The sequence below is a fragment of the Arvicola amphibius genome, chromosome X (assembly GCF_903992535.2).
Source record: "Arvicola amphibius chromosome X, mArvAmp1.2, whole genome shotgun sequence".
NCBI classification, from domain to species: Eukaryota; Metazoa; Chordata; class Mammalia; order Rodentia; family Cricetidae; genus Arvicola; species Arvicola amphibius.
The window spans coordinates 86,123,003-86,144,473 of record NC_052065.1 but is presented as its reverse complement, the minus strand read 5'-3'; the positions used below and the strand labels follow the sequence as shown (position 1 = coordinate 86,144,473).

Below are 21,471 nucleotides of genomic sequence, written 5' to 3'. Positions count from 1 at the left end.
TTTTTTAGCCCAGTGTCCCGGAAAGGGAAATGACAAATGACAATCAGCTTCAAGAATGTTTTGTAGACCCTTGTCACCCCTCTCCTGCTTCTCATACAGTTAATGAACTGTAAGGAAAATCTGCTTTTACTTGTTTAAAGTGTCTTGCTTGTCTGTTGTGATGCTGCCCTCTGCTGTCACCAGAGAGTAAAGGAGCCATTGATGCCATAGGAAATGAATGAATTTAGGATTTACTTATCTGAAAGACTTTGGAGAGCTAGGCAGAGGCTGTAGTCAGGAGAAGCCCATCTACCCCCAACCCACTGCCCAGGGCCTGTTCTCAGTCCCAACCTCCTTTTGTGTGTTTCTCCAGTGCTACCTGAAGTGGAGCCTTGCTTAGGTAAACGAATATTCTCCCCTAAAATGATGTCTGGAGCTGTACTAGATTTGGCAAACCTCACTTCCCACCTGAGTCCTGCTCCCAACACTGTGGGCAAACATTTCCTCCTCAGTTTAAGCTACCTAGGACAGTTGTGCACTGCACTTGACCTCAGCCACCTGACTCAAGGTCACTCGCAGACATCCCTTTGCTCCCGACGCCGGGCCAGCTCCTGGTTGCTCAGCAGGTAGTCATCGATGAATGTGAAGATTTCCTCAGGGGTGACAGGTTCCATGTAGCGTTCCCGGTCAATACCCTGCTTGTCAATTAACACCATGTTGAAGTAGGAACGAGTGAGGCGCTGGAATTGCCTAGACAGAGCAGGCCAGAGAGGTGTGAGACCTTGGTACGAGTTCCCCAGGACTGCACTACTACCCTCTGTTCTCTTATAGCTCCACCCTTTCTGGTACCCCTCCCCTACCTGTCTCAAATCCTTTTTGCTTATTTTCGCCTCAGTTCCTAGTCTTGGTAGCCTTAGATGTCTAGCTTTCCTTCCTCACCCTAACCTGTCATTTCTGCACCATGTTTTTCGTTTTAGGCAAGGCTGTTATCTACTACATGCAGGCTGCATGGAGCAACTCCAGGGGGCGCGTATTGCAGACACTAGGACTTGTATGCGCATCATCCTTAGCAGCCAGGAGGTTGATGAGCAAATCCTACTTAACTCTCCCACCTGTAGCTGCAAGTCTGCTGTCTCCTTCCTCTGAGGGTTACCTAGTCTCTTTAACTGGCAGGAATCAGTCTGTCCCCATTGAAACTAAATCCTAGAGGTAGGTAGGTATTGGTTCTCAAACAGAGCACTGATGGCTTTATTGGACCTGAGTATAATTGGGGAACTGTAAGGCCGATAATGGATAGATAATGAGAAAAGTCAACTTCTACCACCTGCTGCCTATAACCTTCTCTTTCATGAGGGACAGATAGATAGGATTCAGATTTCAGTGACCAAAGATGCCTTTTTCTCCTTTGGAGACTGAAGGTAAACAGAGGAGCTCATAAGCAATGAGATCAGAAGCTTCCTAGAGATTCACGTCTGGAGTGGAATCCTTTGTGTCTCTCTCCGTTATGGCTCTTCAAAGTCACCTGAGGTGCTTTATGAAAGCCCAGAGATGTGGCTTGCAGTGGGGCCTGGCTATGTGTGTTTGAAACCTCCATTTAATTGTCATGTTCGGTTCGAACTGAGCATCGCTCTCCTGACTTAGTACAGCTATTAAGAGTTGGAACATAAGCAGTGTCTCCAAGAGCCTCCGCTCCTGCTTGCTAGTGTCCTGTATCAGGTTCTTGCCCACCCCTGCCCTGCAGCCTCCCAGCCCTGCACCTGAGCTCCTCAATGATGCTGGCTGATAGTTGTTGCTCCCGGATGCGCCCCACCTCCTGAGGTGGTTGCCCCACCAGCTCAATAATGGTCACATGCCGCAGGTCCAGTCCGCAGGTGGATTGCTGGGAGGGAAGAAAACATTATATAGAACAGCCTTTCGCACTTAAATTTTTAGGCTGCTTGGCTGACTCCCACCTATGACCACATAGGGCAACATGGGAAAGGAAGGGTTTCTGCAACAATCACACAATTTCATAATCAAGTTATCACACACTTTGAGGTCTGTACAACCTCTTCCCTTTCATTCCTGAAGCCCTCGCTACACAAAGGAGTTTTCTTTATTCTATTTCAGTGTCTGAAACTGATTCACAATGTGGGGTAGAAAAGAGAAACATAATTCTTGACAGCCATCTGGTCTGATCTTTTCATCAGTCTTCTACCTACCAACCAACCTACCTACCTACCTACCAACTTGCCTTCCTGCCTACCTACCTACCTCCCTCTCTCTCCCACTCCTCAGCTAAAATCACTGTGCAGCTTCATCACTTTCCTTTGTGATGTCATGGCACTATTGTCCCGATAGCGATTGACAGCACAGACCCACAGCTAGATAGCTTGGGTTCAGTCTCAGCTCTACCACTTCTGAGCTAGTGATCTTGGGCGAGTCACTGAATCTGTCTGTCTTCAGTTCCCTTGCGTCTTCAGTGGGGCACCCAATAGTACCTACATCAGAGGGGTTGTTGGGAGAACTAGCTGTACATGTGTAAAAGCAAGTCAGTCATTACCTGGTACTTACCCAGCACTTATTATACAAGTAAAATTCCTTGCAAAACGCGTGTAGTTTACTCTTAATATTTACTTTAATCATGGCTGTCTTACGGGCCTCTCCACATTGTTTTCCCAGCATGCACCTAGGTCTTTGCATTATACATCTACCATTCCAGCGAACTCACTGACTTTTCCTCAAAAATAATGCTTTTTTAAAATGCAACCAGGGACCTAATGACAAACCGAATCAAACACTACCTGCAAAAACAGGAATATGTAGGTTTTGTGTCGCACAGAGGAACCTTTTTGCCAGGCCATCCTGGGGGAGTAAGTCTCACCTGCAGCATGGAGATCTGCATTTTGTAGTATCGATTGGAGGGGTCGGGAGCTGACACTATGAGGAGCCGCTGTTTCTCATAGAACTGATCCAGGAGGCCAGCAGCTGAGTTGACATTGACATTAATCTTCATAGCTAAGGCAGAAACAGATGGTCAGTGGGAACGCGCCCTTCTTCACCTTGCAAGGCATTCTGGTCTTTTTTATATCCTTTCCCTCCCTTCCCTGACATGAATTCCAGAAGGAAACCTGAATTTATACCCTTCTTCTTCAGGTAGAAGTATTCTCTGGGAGAATGTTGGCCCTTAAAATTGACCCATGTCAGAATCCCTGACCTCATATCACGCACATTAATATTAGACCTCTGGACCATGGAAGACGTTCTTCCAAAATGCCCCTGAGCCACAGGCCTGTTCACTCACGAGTACAGATAGGTGGTGATCCTGACCACTGTCGACTTGATTGGCAGACTCGAGATGGGGTGCCCTGGCGTTCATAGCCACCATCACAGTGGTATTCACAAGTGGCACCATAGTTGTCCCCCGCGGAGGTGCAGGTGAGGTAGCCATGCTGTGGTGGCTTCAGAACCGGACAGCGTCTCACTGCCAGAGAAAAGCTCAAGTTAGGGGTTGTGATATCTCTTGTAGTCAGGAAAGGCAAAGGGGACCACTTCAGGCTTTCTAGAATAAGCGACTTTAGATACTCCAAATGAATGGCTTTTCAATGTTTCCAGGAGCCAGGAAACTGGAGGTACAGTTTCCTTCCTTAAGGAACTAAATTTGAAATGCAAACACAGGTTCCTAGTTTTTAGAAACACACACACACACACACATACACACACACACACACACACACACACACACACAGAGAGAGAGAGAGAGAGAGAGAGAGAGAGAGAGAGAGAGAGAGAGAGAGAGAGAGAGAGAGAGAGATGGGGTGAGTATAAATATATAAAAGAAAATGTTCTTATCTATATTTGTAAACTTTTATAGATACCCAGTGTAAAAATAACCACCTTGCAGAATGACTTTTTTCTCTTGAGACCTGCTCTCACAATCAATATAGCACAGGCCAGAATGCATTTTCTGCTGAGCCCAAGAAATCTCAAGCCCACTGTCTTTCTGCCCTAGCTTCCTAGTGCCGATATTACGGGTATGTGCCACCACATTTGGTCAGACTTACTTTTAATAGTATATAAATCAGATGAGTCCATGATGGACAGAATGATTAAACCAATCATGATACAATCTTCGAGTCGAATTATGTTGTGATTGAAAGTATTTATGAAAACAATATCAAAGAATATGGGGAAAATGCTTGTGTTTTAATGAGAAGTGGAAAAGGGTGATCTTAAATTATATATTGTCAGAATATAGAGAGAAAAGACTCGAAGGAAGATACTAAAATGTTATCAACAATGAGCCACATGAGATGGGGTTAGTAAATTATTGTTTATGAATTGCTTTAATTTTATTTTTGAGACAGCACCCTGATATGTAGCCCAGGCTGACCTTGAACTTGCTATCCTCCTCTTTCTGCCTCATGTGCTGGGATTACAGGCATGTGCTACTATACCTGGCTATTCCTTTATTTTAAAATGTCTAATTATGAGCATGAATTACTTTAATGTTGAGAAAGGCAAAGTGAAACAATGTGACAGGAAGCAAAGAGGAAAACACCAGGCAACCGACAATGTCGTTTCAGCAGATGTGAATGGGTGCAAAGACCGATTAGATTTGCTCACTTTCAAGGTCAAGAAAAGAAATAGACATAAACTATCTATGAATTTTATCCAGATTTAGAAAAACCATAGAGTCTCACTGGAGAGTCAAAGTTTCTGCCACAATTTTATGCCCAATTAGTATGGGGTTTCTTGATAAGTCTGCTTGATAAAGTTGGCCTTTCCTCTGTGCACCCCTATATTATCAAGAGGAGGGGGTTGCCGTGGGTTTTGGAAAGTCAAGGCAGAGCAGGAGTGTGTCCAATGAAGACCTTTTTCTGACCTTGTACTTTTACAATGAACTTGCAGCTGGCCCTGTTGTAGGCTCGGTCATAGGCAGTGTAACGAATCACATGCTCTCCTTCAGGAAAGTGAGAACCAGGCTCTGGGCCACGAAGTGTCACCCTGCAGGAGACAGGATGAAGGAGTTACTGAGCTCCTAAGGGAAAGGTGTTTAGAATTGAGATTTGAGGCACACCATCACTTCAGGAACTGCCTGTATGGTCTGACTGTGGGTACCCCGGGGGAACTGTGAGAAACTGCTGGGGATACAGGAGGTATGCACGACACAAGCTTACCTGGTGATAGTACCATCAGCAGAATCTTTCACCAAGGGTGGGTCCCAGTATACGCGAGCAGTTAGTTTCTCTGGCTCTGCCATCTTCTCACGTGAGTGAGGACAACGGATCTTGGGTGGATCTATGTCTGCCAAGGTCAAAGATCAAGTGCGGGTTTATAGATCTCCTACCTTCTCTGCTGGAAGCAATATTACACACCACTGGTACATGAAAGAACAAAAGCTCACTTTTATCTAAGAAAGGGGAAAGGAGCCTGGCTCTATAGGCAATAATGCTATGCCCATTGTGTATTCTCAGACACAATGTGTATGAATTGTGTGGTCAGAATTCCACATCTTCTGTGAGTGCAGTGTCAGGTCCCTTTTGGCAGCAGAATAACGGGAGGATCTCCCAGCATTTACCTACACATACAGGCTCGCCTCCACTCCATCGTCCATCTTCCATGCAGATGCGACTGCGATCACCTTCCAGGTGGTAGCCACTGGCACAGCTATAGTCACAGCGGGAATCGAGCAGCACCCCGTTTGTGCAGGTGTAGCTGCCGCTAGTGACGAATGGCAGTGCGTGGCATCTCATCTCTAAGAGAGAACCAAACAGCGAGTTCAACACCCCGTGGGACCATCTGGAGGTGATATGTGAGCATCTACCATGGGGAGATCCGTGTCATGCACAACAGAAACTATCGGAAACTCACCCAGGCTGCTCTTAACATTTTCTATGGAACTGCCTTTCCTTCAATTTGCTTTTTATTTTCATATTACCAAGTAAGAAGCAAACTTAGTTCATGAATAGTAGAGTCTGAAAAATGTAAATCAGTTGTCTGAATCCATGATTATCGAAATAAGACCCCTTTTGGCATACTAACTTCACCTCTTGTTCTGTGATTCGCTTCTCTGAGCCTCTCTGTTTTTCATCAGTAAAATATATTTACCTCCCACGACAATTGAGGGAAAGCATCAATAATGGTTAATTTTTGATTCTTGTTCCTTAGATGCTGTGTCCTCTTCAAATGTTATGTGCCCTAAAGCATGTTCAAAGCTCCTTGGCTGTACACACAGTTCAGTCAAGGCTCACTTACAGTCAGCCGGCTTTCTGTCCACGCTGGTCAGACCACTGTCTGGAGGGCATGGTAATATTTAATAAAAATGGAATCGGTGTGCTTTAAAGGCTGTTAGCACAGAATAGTTGTGAGTCTGTCGTTAGTCTTCTCTGTGACAGCGGATACTTGAGAGAAGGAAGCCATGCACATTTCTTTAGCCTAAGTTATAATCCTGCATAATGTGTGAATGTTAAAACTTTCTAGAAAAAAATTGTATATGGGCTCGGTTCATTTTTGCTTCCTGACTAAACTAAGCTTGAAGATTATTGCTTTGCTCTTTTCCTGTATTTCTTACATAAAAGTCACATTTAAAAATGACCTACTTGAAATCAGAACCAGAAATCAGAAAGACTGGTCTCTTTGGATGAATTCATTTCCTTAGTATTATATGACAGTGAAAACAACATATTCACCCATGAGGAAGGTCAAAGCTAAATACAGGACTCAATTGCAATAGCCACCTCATTCTAGGCCCCTGGAAATGGGTATATTTCTATGCTTTTGACCAGTTTTATGTTTATAACTTATAGTCTTATATCTGTTTTGTCAGTTACAATTCAAATTCATTTGGGAACTGATGGTGTTTAGGCTGGAGTTTAGGGCCTAAGGCAAGTTACTTATCACCACCGGAAGGGTTGAAGTGACTCTTTTCTGTCCCTCCACCTTCTCCTCTCCTGCATAGTTTCTCTTCTCAGCAAGCATACTTATCTCTGAATGCTCAGCACATCTGCGTCCAGAGGGGCAACATGCATGTGCACACATTTCAGTTTCTAGCCCATTGGTCTATCGGCAACCCAAGCGGGGCTGAGGAGCTGGGGGAGCTCCTGAAGCAGCCCCTGTAGAGCCCTGTGCACACATGGATGCCCTTCACATGGTAGTTGTTGATCGCATATGGAAGACAAATCTCTGCCGCCAAAGGGCTGAAGAATTTGAATAAAAAGTAGGGTTTGGGGAGTTGAAGAGATAGGATTTGAGTTATGTGTGTATTTGTTTCCCCATATTATGGCCATGGGGATTCTTCCTACTTTAAGGAGAAAATAATGACTAGCAGATGTCTCATTAGCTTTACTGGCAATACCTTCTGAGACTGTAGGCTAGGAAGGATGGCACTTGACCACAAGTGGGAAAGAGTCTGGAACACATCCTTGGAAGCTCCAAGAGGTGGCCCAGGCCCACATGCATTCCACATGGCCAAGTCCTGTCCTCCTACACACATCTCTGGGTTCTGTGAGTCATAGTGGCTGGCTGCCGCTTAACTACCCATATTACTTGGACCGTAATCACATACAGAGAAAAATCAACTCCAATGTCAGGAAGAGGAGTTCTGTTGGAGGCCTATGGAAAATTCCCAACTTTCACTGAGTAAAACTTCCAGGTATATACTGTCCATGCCAGTGGGCTGCCTTTTCTCTCACATATACCAGTACCTGCTCACATATGACTTACGCCTGCAGTAGGCCGTTCCAGACCAACGGCGGCTTGGCAAGCATTGCACCGACCTCCGTCCAATCAGTCGAAAGCCACGGTCACAGGAGAGCTCACAACGTGTGCCTAGGCTGCTGTGATAATTTCCTCCCCTTGGTGAGTAGCATGTGGCTTCTCCATCCTGGATATTCAATGTATAACACCATCTGGGGACTGTAGTAGCAGAAGAAAAGTAAGCTGAAAGTACAGTAATCAACCTTACACAAAGAACAATAGGCAGCTGAGTAGAGTTGCGAGCAGAAGGGAAGAGGTGGCCCTCATCAGGGAAGAGCACACCAACTGATTGCCTAGTGCTTAACAGTCAACCCCGAGAAGGTACAAACAAGTAACATTATATAAAGATAAACATTAGATTAACTTCATAATATAATATAAACTTCAGGTCAAGGTGTTTGCTCAAGGGAAAAGAAAACCTGGGTTCACACACAATATTATACACTGTTTAATGTGCCTCTATCCATAACTGTCAAAAACTGCTTCTATGTGTGACTAGTGGAGTTAATGAGTTCCATCTCTGTTTAAGAAGGATGTGCTGGCGCATGTGACGACACAGATAAATTGTAAAGGTACTTTGGGAAGCTAGAGAAGCAAGACTCCATTATAGGGCAAGTATACTGGGGCACACACAGGCAATACCATCTGCATAGAGTACACGTCAGTAGCTGCCAGGGGTTAGAGGTAAAGATAGGGGAGAAGTGCGAAATGGCAGCATGGGACAAGTTTTTGAGGTGATAAAGCTTCCCCCCTTTTGATGCTAGTTGTCTTACTCTAGATAATTGTCAAAACTCATAGAACTGTACACCAGAAAGTACATGCTGCTACATGCAAATTTAAAACACCTTTTAAAAAGACATGGAAAATATAAATTAGAGAAGGAACAGGAACATGACATCAACGCAGACTACTGAGGACCGAAAAGCCAATCCCAGTTCAGCACCGGGCATACAAGTGTACAGGCTGGTTGCACCATAAAGACACCTTGCTAATGACAAAATAAATGCCCCTTCCGCTGTTTCCTTGTTCTTGTTTATTTTTTGAGACTGTGTCTGTTATCTGGTCCCTGCTGGCCTCAGATTCATGGGTCCCTGCCTTCATCTCCCTAGTGGTGGAATGGCAGGTCTGCGCTCCTTGTCCTAGATGGTTCAGATTGGAGAGGGATACCAGGGAACAACTGGATGGTGGCCTGCACGAGGTTACCCATGCAGCACGGCGCAGAATTGTTTGTCTAGGGTTTGGAAGGCAAAAGCACCGCATAAGCTTATTTGATTTTCAAATCCCAGGGAGAAAGGGGCAACTTTTACCCAAAGCACATTACATTGGGAAGTCAAGAAACAATGAAGGCCTGGGGCCTCTGTTTGCATGCAACTGAAGAAGGAGGACAGGTGACAGAGAGAAAACTATTTCTCAACCAGTTTCATGCTTGAGGCTTCTAGTATTAGTTTGTCAGTGGCAGTTACAAGGCTGCCATCTGGAGACACCATCTCTGAATTACATAATGTTTCTGAAGTGCTAGGTTTGGAGAGCTGCTGATTACAAAGCCATAACACATAGCACAAAGATTTACGTAGGAGGCCAGGACCTCAAAAGCACCTCTGTTCTATTTGTCCCCCATTTTCTGTCAAGGAAACGCACACCAGAGTGAAACTGGCAGAGGAAACAAGAATAGGAGAAGGGAATACGAAGCTCAGAATCAATGCAAAGAGAGCGCTATGAGCCCAGCTACTGTGAATAAGTTCAAGCTTGCTGGCCTGGTCTCAGAAAGACAAATATCACAGGTTTTTAAATATTTGTGATTCCTAGACTTTATACAGATGTAGAAAATCATGAACAAATAGAGCTGTATAGGGGAACAGAGGGGAAAATGGAAGCAGTGCAGGGTGAAGAACAGGAAGGCAGAGGGAGGGAGGGAATTCATCTAACACACAGTATATACGTGTAGGAACTTCTTTAAAAAAATTGCCAGCCCAGAGGAATTGTGACATAAGGACAGAATGTCGGGAGACAGGACTTGGAGTTGTCAAATAAAGGAGAAGGTAGTATCTAGGAAGTGTAGACTGGTGGCCCTGGCAGGGCGGCTAGCACAGTGTTCTAGATTATTTCAAGGTGAGGCTTCTGAGCCCACAGGAGCACTCAAGAACAAGTAATTCCAGACTGACTTCATTTCCTTTTTGGGTAGGGCTGCTAGACCGGTAGAACAGGGATGGTGATAGGTGTGTTGTGTGGAAGTCAGTGAGGCGTGGCAGACAATGCATTTCACGCCAGTGCCAGCGATGCAAATGGCAAATGAGATGAAGAAATACAGCAGAGGTGACAATACAGTTAGAGTCATAACTGCTCGAACTACTAACTGTACGGAAGAACTGCCAGTGGGAACTGGACTGTGGTCAGATAGTGCTAGCTAAAGTGTCTGCTGGGAAATGTAGTAATCCTGAGTCCTGTGCCTAGGCAGCATGCTTTTCTTTTGTGTCCCTCCCTCCCATAGAGTTTTCCCAGTAGCCCTGTGAATCACGTTGTCTTTATCCCTATTTTTCGATGACTTTCTCAGCGTTCCTTGGGAAGTAAGGGTCAGGGCCATGATGGAGCCCAAGTTTGCCTATTCTAAAAACTTGTTCTTTCTATGTACGTTTTCTGCCAATACTTTCTATTTTGTGGTCCGTGGGATCAAACCCAGGACCTTATTTATGCATGCTGGGCAAGTGCTCTATCACTGACCCATAGGCCCAATTCTAACCACTATTTTTAAGTGAATATAAGGGAATAATTTATTTTAGAGATCTTTGCATAGCCCAACATAGCAAGTGTGTACTTTATTTAAATGGAGTAACATTTATAGGACACTTAGTATTATGAGTAACATGTAATAATAACTTGTCCAGAGTTAAAAAAGAAAAAAACCTGGGAAGATGCTCTCTCTCTCTCTCTCTCTCTCTCTCTCTCTCTCTCTCTCTCTCTCTCTCTCTCTCTGTGTGTGTGTGTGTGTGTGAGAGAGAGAGAGAGAGAGAGAGAGAGAAAGACTGACAAGAGACACCATCTCTGTAAGCTAGGCAGTGACTAGATTTCTCAGGGTTGAGGCAAGCTGTGAGGCAGCTGCTTAGCTCCCAGCAAACTAAGGCTGCACCACAGAGCAAGGATTCTGACTCCACGCAGGTTTCCTGATAAGAGAATGGCAGAAAGTGTGAGGTTTGTGAAAACAATGGCAAACTATGTGTTCCCTAAAATAAGGATATGCCTTTTCCTTCTTATCTCTTGTTTTATCTTTTAAAAACAGTTACATTTTTAATGAAAGAGATGGAATAAGCACAGCTTTGTAGTCAGACAGACCTATGTTTAAATGCCTCTTCTGCCTCATTAAGTCTGTTACCCTAAGACTCCCCTGAGCTCAGTTTTCTGGTCTGTAAAATGGGAGATAATAAAGCAGCCCCATGTGGCTGTGGTGAGAATCGAATAAAACTCCACACATGCTGGGCGGTGGTGGCACACGCCTTTAATCTCAGTACTCGGGAGGCAGAGACAGGTGGATCTCTGTGAGTTCAAGTCCAGCCTGGTCTACAATTCTAGTTCCAGGATAGCCAGGGCTACACAGAGAAACCAAAAAAACTCAAAACCAAAACCAAAAACCTCCAAAGACAAACGAACAAAATGAAACAAACAAACAAACAAACAAACAAACACACACACACATGAAACACCCAGTGTCAGGAATAATTTTGTCTAAATCACTGTCTGGATTGGAGCCACTGTCTCACATGTCTCCAAGCACCAATACACAGGTGTCCATTCCCAGTACTTCCACTTGGTGATAGCACTTATAAACTGAAGGAAGTTTTGAAATGGTACAATTGCAGAGAAAATGATTACAAGGCACAAAAAGGATTACAAAGGAGGCCAGGACCTCAGGTTGTGCTTTTCCTGGCCACGCCTTTGCATGCATCATTGATAGCCTGAGTTTGGTTTAAGCCTGGAGACTAAGTTGCAAAGAGAGCTACCGGATACTAGACGCCGGGGCAAATGCTACTGTGTGACATATAAGTTTCTCAAGGGCTCTTTGATAATTAAAAAAAAATAATCAGTGAGGTAGGTAAATAGTAACAATGGGGATGCCCGACCCTCCAAAAATAGTTCTGGAGCTGGACGTGTGGGTTGGTGGCAGAACACTTGGCTAGCAGGCACAAGACCCTGTGTTTGGTTCACAGCACTACATAAAGAAGAACCATTTGAATTTGATGCTTTTTAGTGTCAGATTCTTCCATTTTTGGTTCCCAGGAGGCTGACGGTCAGCACCTACTTTTTTCTGTGCTTCTGTGGGAGTGATATACTTGGTTCCCTTTGTTAAACAGCTTCTGTTCGGAGCAACAAACAGTAAATAAGGAAGGCCAGGTGAGTGAGTGGTTTTGGCAAACAAATAAATAAACAAACCAATCATTCGTTTCAGAAGAGGTACTAGTCGATACTGAATTAAAAAATGAAGGTCAGCAAGATGGCTGAGTGGGTAAGTGCCCTTGCCAACAAGCCTGACGACCTGTGTTCCATCCACAGGGTTCACATGGTAGAAGGAGGTTCACAAGGGCCAACTCTCTGGCCCCCACACATGTGCTTTGGCACACTTCCTCCAAGTAAATGAATAAATGTAATAAGAAAAATGAATTAATGGGTGGGGAAAACCCGGTGTGTACTAAATCAATTTGTGGGGAAAAAAGTATGGATTTTTCATTAATTTGTGGAAAAAAAACAGTAGCTAAAACACGGCTTTCATGTGGAAACATGGTGTAAAATGTTGTCAGATTGCGACACAAGGCTAGATTTAAATTGGGTTTACTAGGTCATTACATTGGGGTAATGTGGAAACTTAAGCCATGGAATCTAATTAGAAAACAACAGCCTTTGTCTATGTATGGAATAATAATAATTCCAATCCCATGTATTAAAGAAATGATAGTCATTGGTGAATAAATGACTAGTGAGAAATGATGAGGAAAGGGGGTTATTAAATGTGACGGGGATTGTTAGAAGTGACACTGGGCTATTTGGAACTCTGAGTCACTAAGGGGATGGTGATAGTATTATAGTAAAGTAGGACAGTCAGGTTGCAGTAGAACTTTCTTCAGATAAGACAAAAGAACTGCACTTTAGACATCTCTAAATGGGTGAGTCTAGCAGTGTTAGAGATGCAGTTCAGGAACTCTGAAGCTAAGGCAGTGCTGTCAAAAATTCAGATGCCAGCCTTCTGCTGTCTATGGTCACTGCCAGAGACCCCATTTCCTATCTTGACTTCAACTATGATCAGATGAAATCCAAGGAAGGGGAAACAATAACAAAAGGATGTGCTTACTGCTGTTTAAGAAACTGAGGATACTGAAGCTCAAGGCCATATGATTTGGTGTTCAAGGGAGAACTATCATTTTTAAGATGTGTTGTGTCAGCTGGAGATACATGGGTGGATGGGGAAACAGGCTGCAGGGAATTTAGAATCAGAGGTAGTGATTGTGCACCATTAGCAGTAAAAGAAGACAATAAAGGGATAGCTAGAAAGGTGCATAGAAGAACCCCAAACTTGGATCATTTTTCTACTGGAACTGCTTTCTCAAAGGTCACCATTTACTACCTCGGTAACTGAAATATTTGCTATCTTTGTGATACTTGACAGAGCTGATTCCATATCCTTTCCACATTTCTAAATTTTCATCTGCAGCTTTTGTAATATTCTTGATAGACAATCTTATTCTACACTGACTACTATTTCTCTCTCTCGTTTGCTGTATCTTGTTCTTCTACTCATATATAACAGTGTTTTCTAAAGCATTGACCTTTTCTTTAGAGAGCCCTTTCATTTAAGCTGGGTGTTCACAAATGTTCACAAAACTTCTCCTCTCTCTTTCAACTGTCTACCCAGCAACCTTCCAGATCAGTTTTCTTTTGTTTTTCTTGTGTGTGTGTGTGTGTGTATCCATCCACACAAGTACCTGCTCACACATGTTGTTGTGTCTTTGTGTCCTTATCCTATGTAGTGCCAGGGATTGAGCTCAGGTTGAACCATCTCTTTGGCTCCTGGTTTACCTTTTGTCCTCCTTCCCTCCCTCCCTCCCTCCCTCCCTCCCTCCCTCCCTCCCTCCCTCCCTCCCTCCCTCCCTCCGTCCCTCCCTCCCTCCTTTCTTTCTTTCTTTCTTTCTTTCTTTCTTTCTTTCTTTCTTTCTTTCTTTCTTTCTTTATTTCCTTCTTTCTCTCTTTCTTTCTTTTTTTCAAAGACAGGTTTTCTCTGTGTAGTCCTAGCTGTCCTGGAACTAGCTCTCGTAGACCACATAGGCCTCGAACTCACAGAGATCTGTCTGCCTCTGCCCACTGAGTGCTGGGATTAAAGGCGTGTGCCACCACTGCCCAGCCCTAGTTTACTTTTTAAACTTTATCTTTCTGAAAGGGTTTTAAAAGTCCTTGTTGATATTCAGATTAGGTTCTTTCAAACATTAGTTTCTTGACCCCTTTGCACATCAAATCTGCACCCAGTCTTATCATCTCCTTTGAAACATCTCTGGAATGCATCCTTTAATTGTGATGCTGGTAATTAAACCCAGAAGAGCCTTCCACACTCGATGCATTCACTCTGCTTTTGAACCTCACCTCTAGTCCCTCTGGGGTCTATCCTTACTCTACATTTTTGTTTTGTTTTGTTTTTGTTTTTTGAGACAGGGTTTCTCTATGTTAAAGTCCTAGCTGTCCTAGAACTAGCTCTTGTAGACCAGGCTGGCCTCGAACTCACAGAGATCTGCCTGTCTGCCTCCCGAGTGCTGGGATTAAAGGCGCCACTACTGCCCAGCTCTTACTCTACATTTATTTGCCCCCAGAATTAAATGTTTCTACCTAACATTATTGTAACTGTTTCCTGGAAACTCTCCCCAGCTCAGGCTTTCCTTTTTCTAACCCATATTTTCTAAACAGAATAACCTACTCAGTGCTCTGAAATACCGTTTACAGTGTCGCTCCCCCGTGACAAACCACAATAACAGCTAAACTCTTACGTGTGTCCAGGAAAGCATGGACAGAGATAATCGTAAATTGAAGTCATATTTGACACCACCTACACTAACTTTCTATCTGATAAAGGAATTACTGTTCAGCAATCTTGCTGACTCTCCTTAGAAGGACCCCTATGTCGCTGGGCCTTTCTTATTTGCTCTTTATATTCAATTCTATTCTCTACTACTCCACCCATATTCCATCCCTTCAAGTCAGTGTAATTTCTTCTTAGTTCCTTAGAGCAGTGAATTTGGTTTTCCCTTAACATCTTTGGCCATCTGCTTTGGCAAATGTCTGCTTATCACCTCTCCCAGTTCACTGCTTGTCATTCAGCGCCTGTCCTGAATGTCATCTTTCATGCGTGACCACTTTCCTGAAGTCTTCATCTTAAACTCCTACTTCATTTATGGTTACTGCACAGTTTCACTGATTTACTCTGTGTGGGTTAATTTTATTCTCACTTCATGACCACCAGAATGCAAGCTCATCAGGGTGGGGGGCGCAGAACCCTGTAGTAGCCCTTGTATTTCCCATAGGCTCACCCTTCACAGGAATAGGTAAAGAGCAGGGACTCGGTCCATACCGAATGACTCATAATAGGCGAGCAACCATCAGGCCAGGGAGGTGAAACCACACAACAAGTCAGTAACCAAGTTTGTAATTAGAAATTATAGTACACCTGCTGGGTGTGGAGGTGCACCCCTGGAACCTCAACACCAAAGATATTGTAGCAGAAGGATTTTGAGTTCAGAGCTGTCCAGGGATACCTAGTGAGACCCTGTCTCAAGGAAGAAATGAACAAAACAAGTGGGCTTGGGCTCAGTGCCACAGTGGATGTGTAAAAACAAAACAAAAGGAAAAATGAAACCAAAATAAAAACAAACACAACAAAAACCATAACTCTTTTTTATGGTTTTTCAAGATAGGGTTTCTCTGTAGCTTTGGAGCCTGCCCTGGAAGTCACTTTGTAGACCAGGCTGGCCTCAAACTCACAGAGATCCACCTGCCTCTGCCTCCCAAGTGCTGGGATTAAAGGCGTGAGCCACCACAGCCTGCCTAAAACCATAACTCTTGATTCTCTGAGCTGCAATTGGAACACATGAGCTAAGCATAGATGGGGGTGTTTCTGGGAAGATCCAGATCTCAGTCCAGAAAACATCCCCCTTGAGCTTGAGAAGCAAGGAGAATTACCTTGGTAGTCCAGGGTGCGGGCGGCTGGGACCTCTTCTGCATATACTTCATTGTAACTTTCCTCTGGAGAGTAGCCAGACCCTAGGATGAGGAACAAAATACAAAAGTGTATTCATTTCCCACTCAGGTATTTCCCAGTACCCTAACCCCTGTCTTTTTCTGGGGACCTGGCATTTCAGGATAGGGTTGCCAAGTGATTTGTAAAATTGCAGAACCTGCTGTGGGTGAGCTTGATCATATGAGGTCCACAGAGAGCAACCCCAGAGGGGTGAGGGGTGGTGGGGGCTCTGGTTGTATTAGATGACTTTCAAAACAGAAAAACTGGACTTTTAACCACCTATCAATCCTGCCAGTCTAGACAATAAACAGCCCAGTCCCTTGATAAAGCTCACTAGTCTTCGTGAGACACCGATGGCCACGCTCTGGGGATAGACTGTTGTCCCAGCTCTGAGGAAATAATAGCACCTAAATGTCTTCTCCAGTGACAGACAGTACACAGTTCTCCAAGGGAAACAGCATTTCAAGCTCGCTCACTAGCCTACAGGGCATATTAACCACCTGACTATTATTGCTCTGTGGCCTGCCAAGGCAGAGATGGATGGCTTAAAGGGCAAAAGGGAAGCGGAATTCTTTCATAAGCACTTTATTGCAGCTTGGAGTAAAAAGATAAGTCAGAGGAAGTTTTTTTTCCTCTCTCTCTCACTGTTTCGGATTGAACCTAGGGCCTCACACATGTAGTGCCATGGCTCTATGGCACGGCCCTCACAGTAAGCTTCCTCTCCAAAGGCAGAGTCCTTGAGGTAATTTCCTCTTCTTCCCGTAGGAGCAGGTTTAGCAGTGAGCTGCTGAACTACTTCCGTGCAGTTGAGTGGCACAGTTCCTGGTGGTGGCAGGTCTGCCGCTGTCAGGGAGACTAAACAGTATGTTTCCCCAGACGCAGGAAATCAGTCACAAATGTGAACTAATTGGAAAACAATTTAGTTCTTTCCATAGCAAAGTTTCCGGAAGGCCTTCTCTAAAGTCCCTGAGCTCTAATGCATGTTCAGGAAAAGGGCAGGCAGCCCTGTTGGAGTCTGAAGACAATTCTCCATTTCCAGGATAGGGTGTACTTCCAAGAGTGGGCTGGGCTTTAGAGCTGGAGCCCTTTGACCTGTGTAAACACACCAAACATAAGCTTGTGGGCTTTTCTTGGGCAGAGCACAGGACCTCCTGCACTAAAGGGTGGAGCAGAGGGCAAGATGATGAAGCTCCTTGACTCCCCAGGGCCCAGGCTAGGAGTGTGTGTGTGTGTGTGTGTGTGTGTGTGTGTGTGTTGGGGGTGGGTGTGGATGTCAGTCCAACTTGGTAAACATGGGGATGAATCAAATTGCAAGTTTGTCTTATGAAATCATATCCTCATTGGTTTACCCTCATTCCAAAGTAAAGGGTTCACTTTTTCTCTTCAGTTTGACGCTTTTCACATTTCCCCACTGACTTTCCTTTGTTTCCACGCGGGTTCCTCTTCTTCCCTTTCCCACATGGGCGGTTTGTTTGTGCGGCATGGACTCCTTGTCAGCTGTTTCCGTTTAGTGTTAGCCTCAATCCCTCACAGCTTCTGGAAGCAAGAGGCCAGCTGTGCTTGGTTCCCTAAAGCATTCTGATTCCCCATTCTCACTGCAGAGCTAGCCTGTGAGGAAACGCTCCTCAGGGAGCAGCTGTTCGCCAGAAGCCAAAGCAGGGTGTCATAGGCCTTTGTCTGGATAAAGTAATGGCAATGACAACTTAGCCCTTACTCTGTAGAGCGTATGCTAGCTCATTATGTTGCCATAACGTCTCAATTGGGTACACATCATTAACGTTCTCCTATGTGTAGACACAGGCTGACTCGGGAATAAAAGGAGTGGCCCACGGCCTCCGAGATAGTACATTGCAGAGTAGACCTCACAGCCCAGGCCTGTTTGAACCCCATGGACTATACTCAGATGATAAACTTTAAATGGTGGTAGAGAAGGTGTTATGACTATGTCCAGAAGGGATAGAGAACCAAAGTCTGTCTTGCAATCTAGTATTTTTACTGTGGCAATGGGGTGGGGTGGGGGAAACCATAGACTACCATGCATTTTATACTATTCCAAAATTACAGGGGATGTGGGAGAGCTGAGGGAAAGACTCAATCACATAATTATAGTCTCTACCAGTATGCGGAGGTAGCTAAGCCAGTGCTAGGTTTCCTTTGTACCAGGAATGAGCTTGGGCTAGCTAACCGCTTAAACTTTCCCCTGTCTCCTAGTTACTTTTGAATATTTTATGCGCATGTTGGGATACTGAAGTGGCTGTAAGAATGAAGCTAGACAGAAGGACACTGCCCCTGCATCATTCCATTTGCTTGAACATCTCTTGGTTCCTTTGCATTGGTCAGTGGTTGCTTACTGTGTGGTTGGTTACTGGGTTTCTTCAAATTCCACAGCCAAGTGGGATGCTCTACATCCAGCCCTTCATGACTGTATGGTTGGAAAGGTATTTCATAATTGAAGATGTTAAGAGACACATTAATGCCTGGCCTCTGATGACAAATACAGCAGGACTCCCTGACATATATATATATATATATATATATATATATATATATATATATATATATATATGTGTGTGTGTGTGTGTGTGTGTGTGTGTATACACACACATATATATACATATACGTATGTATGTATATATATATATATATATATATATATGAGAGAGAGAGAGAGAGGTATAGTCTCTAACATTTCCAGCTCTCTGTTGATTATTCCTGGATGCATTTTCTAACTTGCCCTGAGTCTACACTTGGTTGCTTTCTTTGTGCCATTCCCATTTGAGAACAAAGCCAAACAAGAGAACAAAACAGTCCTTGGGAATTAAAGGCAAAATTCATCACGTATTTGCTGAATGAATGAATGAATGAATGAATGAATGAATGGGCAAATGGACACAAACCCAGTGGTTAAGCCAGCACTGAAGGGAAGAATCTTTAAATCTCTAAGTATCTACCATCATGCAGCCCTTTCTAAGAAGGTTTGCAGGGCTGCCAGAGACTTAGAGCCTGGGTTCCTTCCAAGCAGTGTTGACTGTTGTGATTCGTGTAGAAGTGGGGAGCGTCTGATTCACAAACAGCCCCCTGAGAACCTCAAATAAAGTTGAGTGTTTTTAATACCTTGTCTGAAAACCTCTAGCATCTTAGGCTTTAATGAGTTTCATACAAGTGTTCAGAATTGGCGTTTGAACCATCGGATCTCCACTCCCTTAGTTCGGTGGTCTTTGGATAGATTTTGGTCTTCTAGACTTGAAGTCAGCTGGCCGTTTGGGGAGAACAGCTGCATGTTTATCTCCCGAAGACTCGGGACTCTCTTAACCCCAAACAGTGTGTGCTCTGCCAAGGGCTTGATTTGAATTTCTTCAGCTGAATGTCCTCCCTTGTGCTTTACCCCCTGTGAAGCCAGGTTAAGCCAAAGCGGGGAAGAAGCTTGCATACTTGTTTGAAAGCTGGATGCAGCTGTTCCAGACAAACAGAGCTGCTGCCAAAGGCCTCTACCAGGAGCTAGGGGTATGTGGAAAATTTTAGCTGTGATGGCGGTGGCTATGATGGTTGCAGTTTGTTATTTACTCATCTCTGGATATTTTCCTAACCCCACTGGCTGGGACTGTCTCATTCCCCTAGCTCACTCCAGCCCCTGTGAGGGCAGACATTGCAGGCCACAGAATATTCTTAGCACTTGAACTAGCAATGGAACCCAATCAAAAACCTCTGTATGGTGGTTCAGTATCCTTTCCCTGTCCCCCTTGCATCCCCCCCCTCCTCAGAGCATTCTTGTTGGCTCGCTATGTCCAGAAAGCTGCTTCCTTTCTGAAATAAGGAAAAACCCCAAAGAGCCTGGGAGATTCCTAATTAAGAGAATGTGGTCTGTACTGTCATTGACTGTGTTAGCCAAAAATGGCTATACAAGTCCTATAGGTAAACTCTGGGAGGAAGAAAGAAAAAAAAAAGGGGGGGGGGTTGTCTTGTGGGTTTTCCCCTCTTAGTAGACTCCCTGTCTCCCCGTTTTTCTTTCTGAAAGAGATACATGATCTGAGTCCTGTTTTATAGTCTTGACAAGGATAGTTGACTCAGGGAAGAATTAATATTAATAAATATTTGGCTTATTAAAAGCAGCTTAGAAGTTATCAGTGGGCTGTGGATGGAGTTCAGTGGTAGAGAATGTGCCCAGCATTTGTGAGACTCTATGTTCAACCCCTTGCATAGAAAGCAAGACATATAACAGAACAACCAAACACACAGCCAAACCTAAAAACCCCATTGTTGCCAGGAAGTTAAGTGAAAATGACAAGTGAAAAGAAGAAAATAGGAAGCATCGCCTCAAAGGTCACCCTGTCCCACTCTTCCACTTTAGTTAGTGTAGCCCTAATGGGTGGGGTACCTCTTGCTGGGGTTTCTCATGGGCCTTGGTTGGTAGCCCTTTTTAATCTTTGGTCATCTTTATTGCCATCCAACAATTTTTCTCTGGATCTAGTAGTCTCATTCTTCCTTCTTCTATGTCTTGGAGTAACAGTTCTTGACCTCCCTAGAAGGAATGGACAACAGCTCCCAGAACTCACCTGCGTACCATGTTGGGGTCACTGCTGGTGTTAGGAAGAGCAGCAGGGAGAGAACACCTCCTTGAGCCAGTTGACCAGCCATCCTTAACAGGGAAGCTTCAGGAGACCAGAGGGAGGGCTAGGTGGCTCGAAGAATCGGGGTAAGGGAAAATGACTTTCAGAGCCGAGTCAGCTATGAACTCGCAAAAGTGAGAAGAAGCAGATAGATGGGATCTGTGGGGAAGAAAAATTTAACATTAATCAATTCCAGTTGTATAATCTGCCTCATAAACCTTTCCTGCTTCATAGGATAATACGACTTATTTGAATTTATGGGCCCCTTTTCTCCAGGCAGGAAGAGGAAGGCATTAAGCAACTAATCCTCAACTTACTCTGGTGCCATCAAGTGTGACAATTGCATGATCCAAGTCACAGGGAAGGACACTGGAGTTCTGAGAGCAGGGACATGCTAACATAAAGTCACATAGAACTGGGGGTGGGGTGCGGAATCTGGAAATCTAAAGGCTGCCAGTTGGAGATTTTGTCCACTCAGTGTTTCTTAACCACAAAGCTGGGGAAGCATGGATGTATAGATTCCAAGACCTTGAGCTCTAGAATGAGGCACATCTGGATATGAATCCAGTTCTGTCACCAACTAGCAAATGAGGTAACCTCTCTAAGCCATTGTCTCTTCACACAGAAACCAGGAGCAATAGTACCTAGCTCATGAGCTATATTCTTGCCTGCTACAGAGGCAAACCGTGAGTGCCTTTCCACATTATTACTGCTAACTTCCTATTGGACCAGGCAGGGCGTTTCTCTTCTCTAGCCTCCAGGCAGTAGCTATAATTCTGCTCTCTTCTTAGCTTTGGGTTTTGAGGCTTAGTGGTTGGACAGTCACTTCTGGCTTTCAAGTCCAGCCTCCCCCTCCAGTTTTGCCCTGCTGAACGAGCAGAAAGG

At 44.4% G+C, this 21,471-nt stretch overlaps 1 protein-coding gene across 1 annotated transcript; it reads right to left on the bottom strand.

Moving 5' to 3' along the window:
- Positions 1-548: 548 nt before the first annotated feature.
- Positions 549-20,614, bottom strand: Srpx2 (sushi repeat containing protein X-linked 2). Its single transcript, XM_038317086.1, has 10 exons — positions 20,533-20,614; positions 15,922-16,002; positions 7,684-7,875; positions 5,540-5,716; positions 5,139-5,265; positions 4,844-4,965; positions 3,263-3,442; positions 2,843-2,976; positions 1,737-1,858; positions 549-729 (listed from the first exon to the last, which is right to left on the bottom strand). Exons 1-10 carry the CDS (start codon positions 20,612-20,614, stop codon positions 549-551), a joined length of 1,398 nt encoding a protein of 465 aa, XP_038173014.1.
- Positions 20,615-21,471: the final 857 nt, after the last annotated feature.

Bases quoted from the DNA above. Each gene is read 5' to 3' on its own strand.
- Srpx2 (XM_038317086.1), bottom strand. From the start codon at position 20,614: ATGGCTGGTCAACTGGCTCAAGGAGGTGTTCTCTCCCTGCTGCTCTTC. The intron at 3,443-4,843 runs GTCAGAAAAAGG...TTTCTCTGGCAG, and splicing joins GTTCATTGTAAAAGTACAAG to TGAGACGCTGTCCGGTTCTG. The intron at 2,977-3,262 runs GTGAGTGAACAG...TTTCTGCCTTAG, and splicing joins ATCACCACCTATCTGTACTC to CTATGAAGATTAATGTCAAT.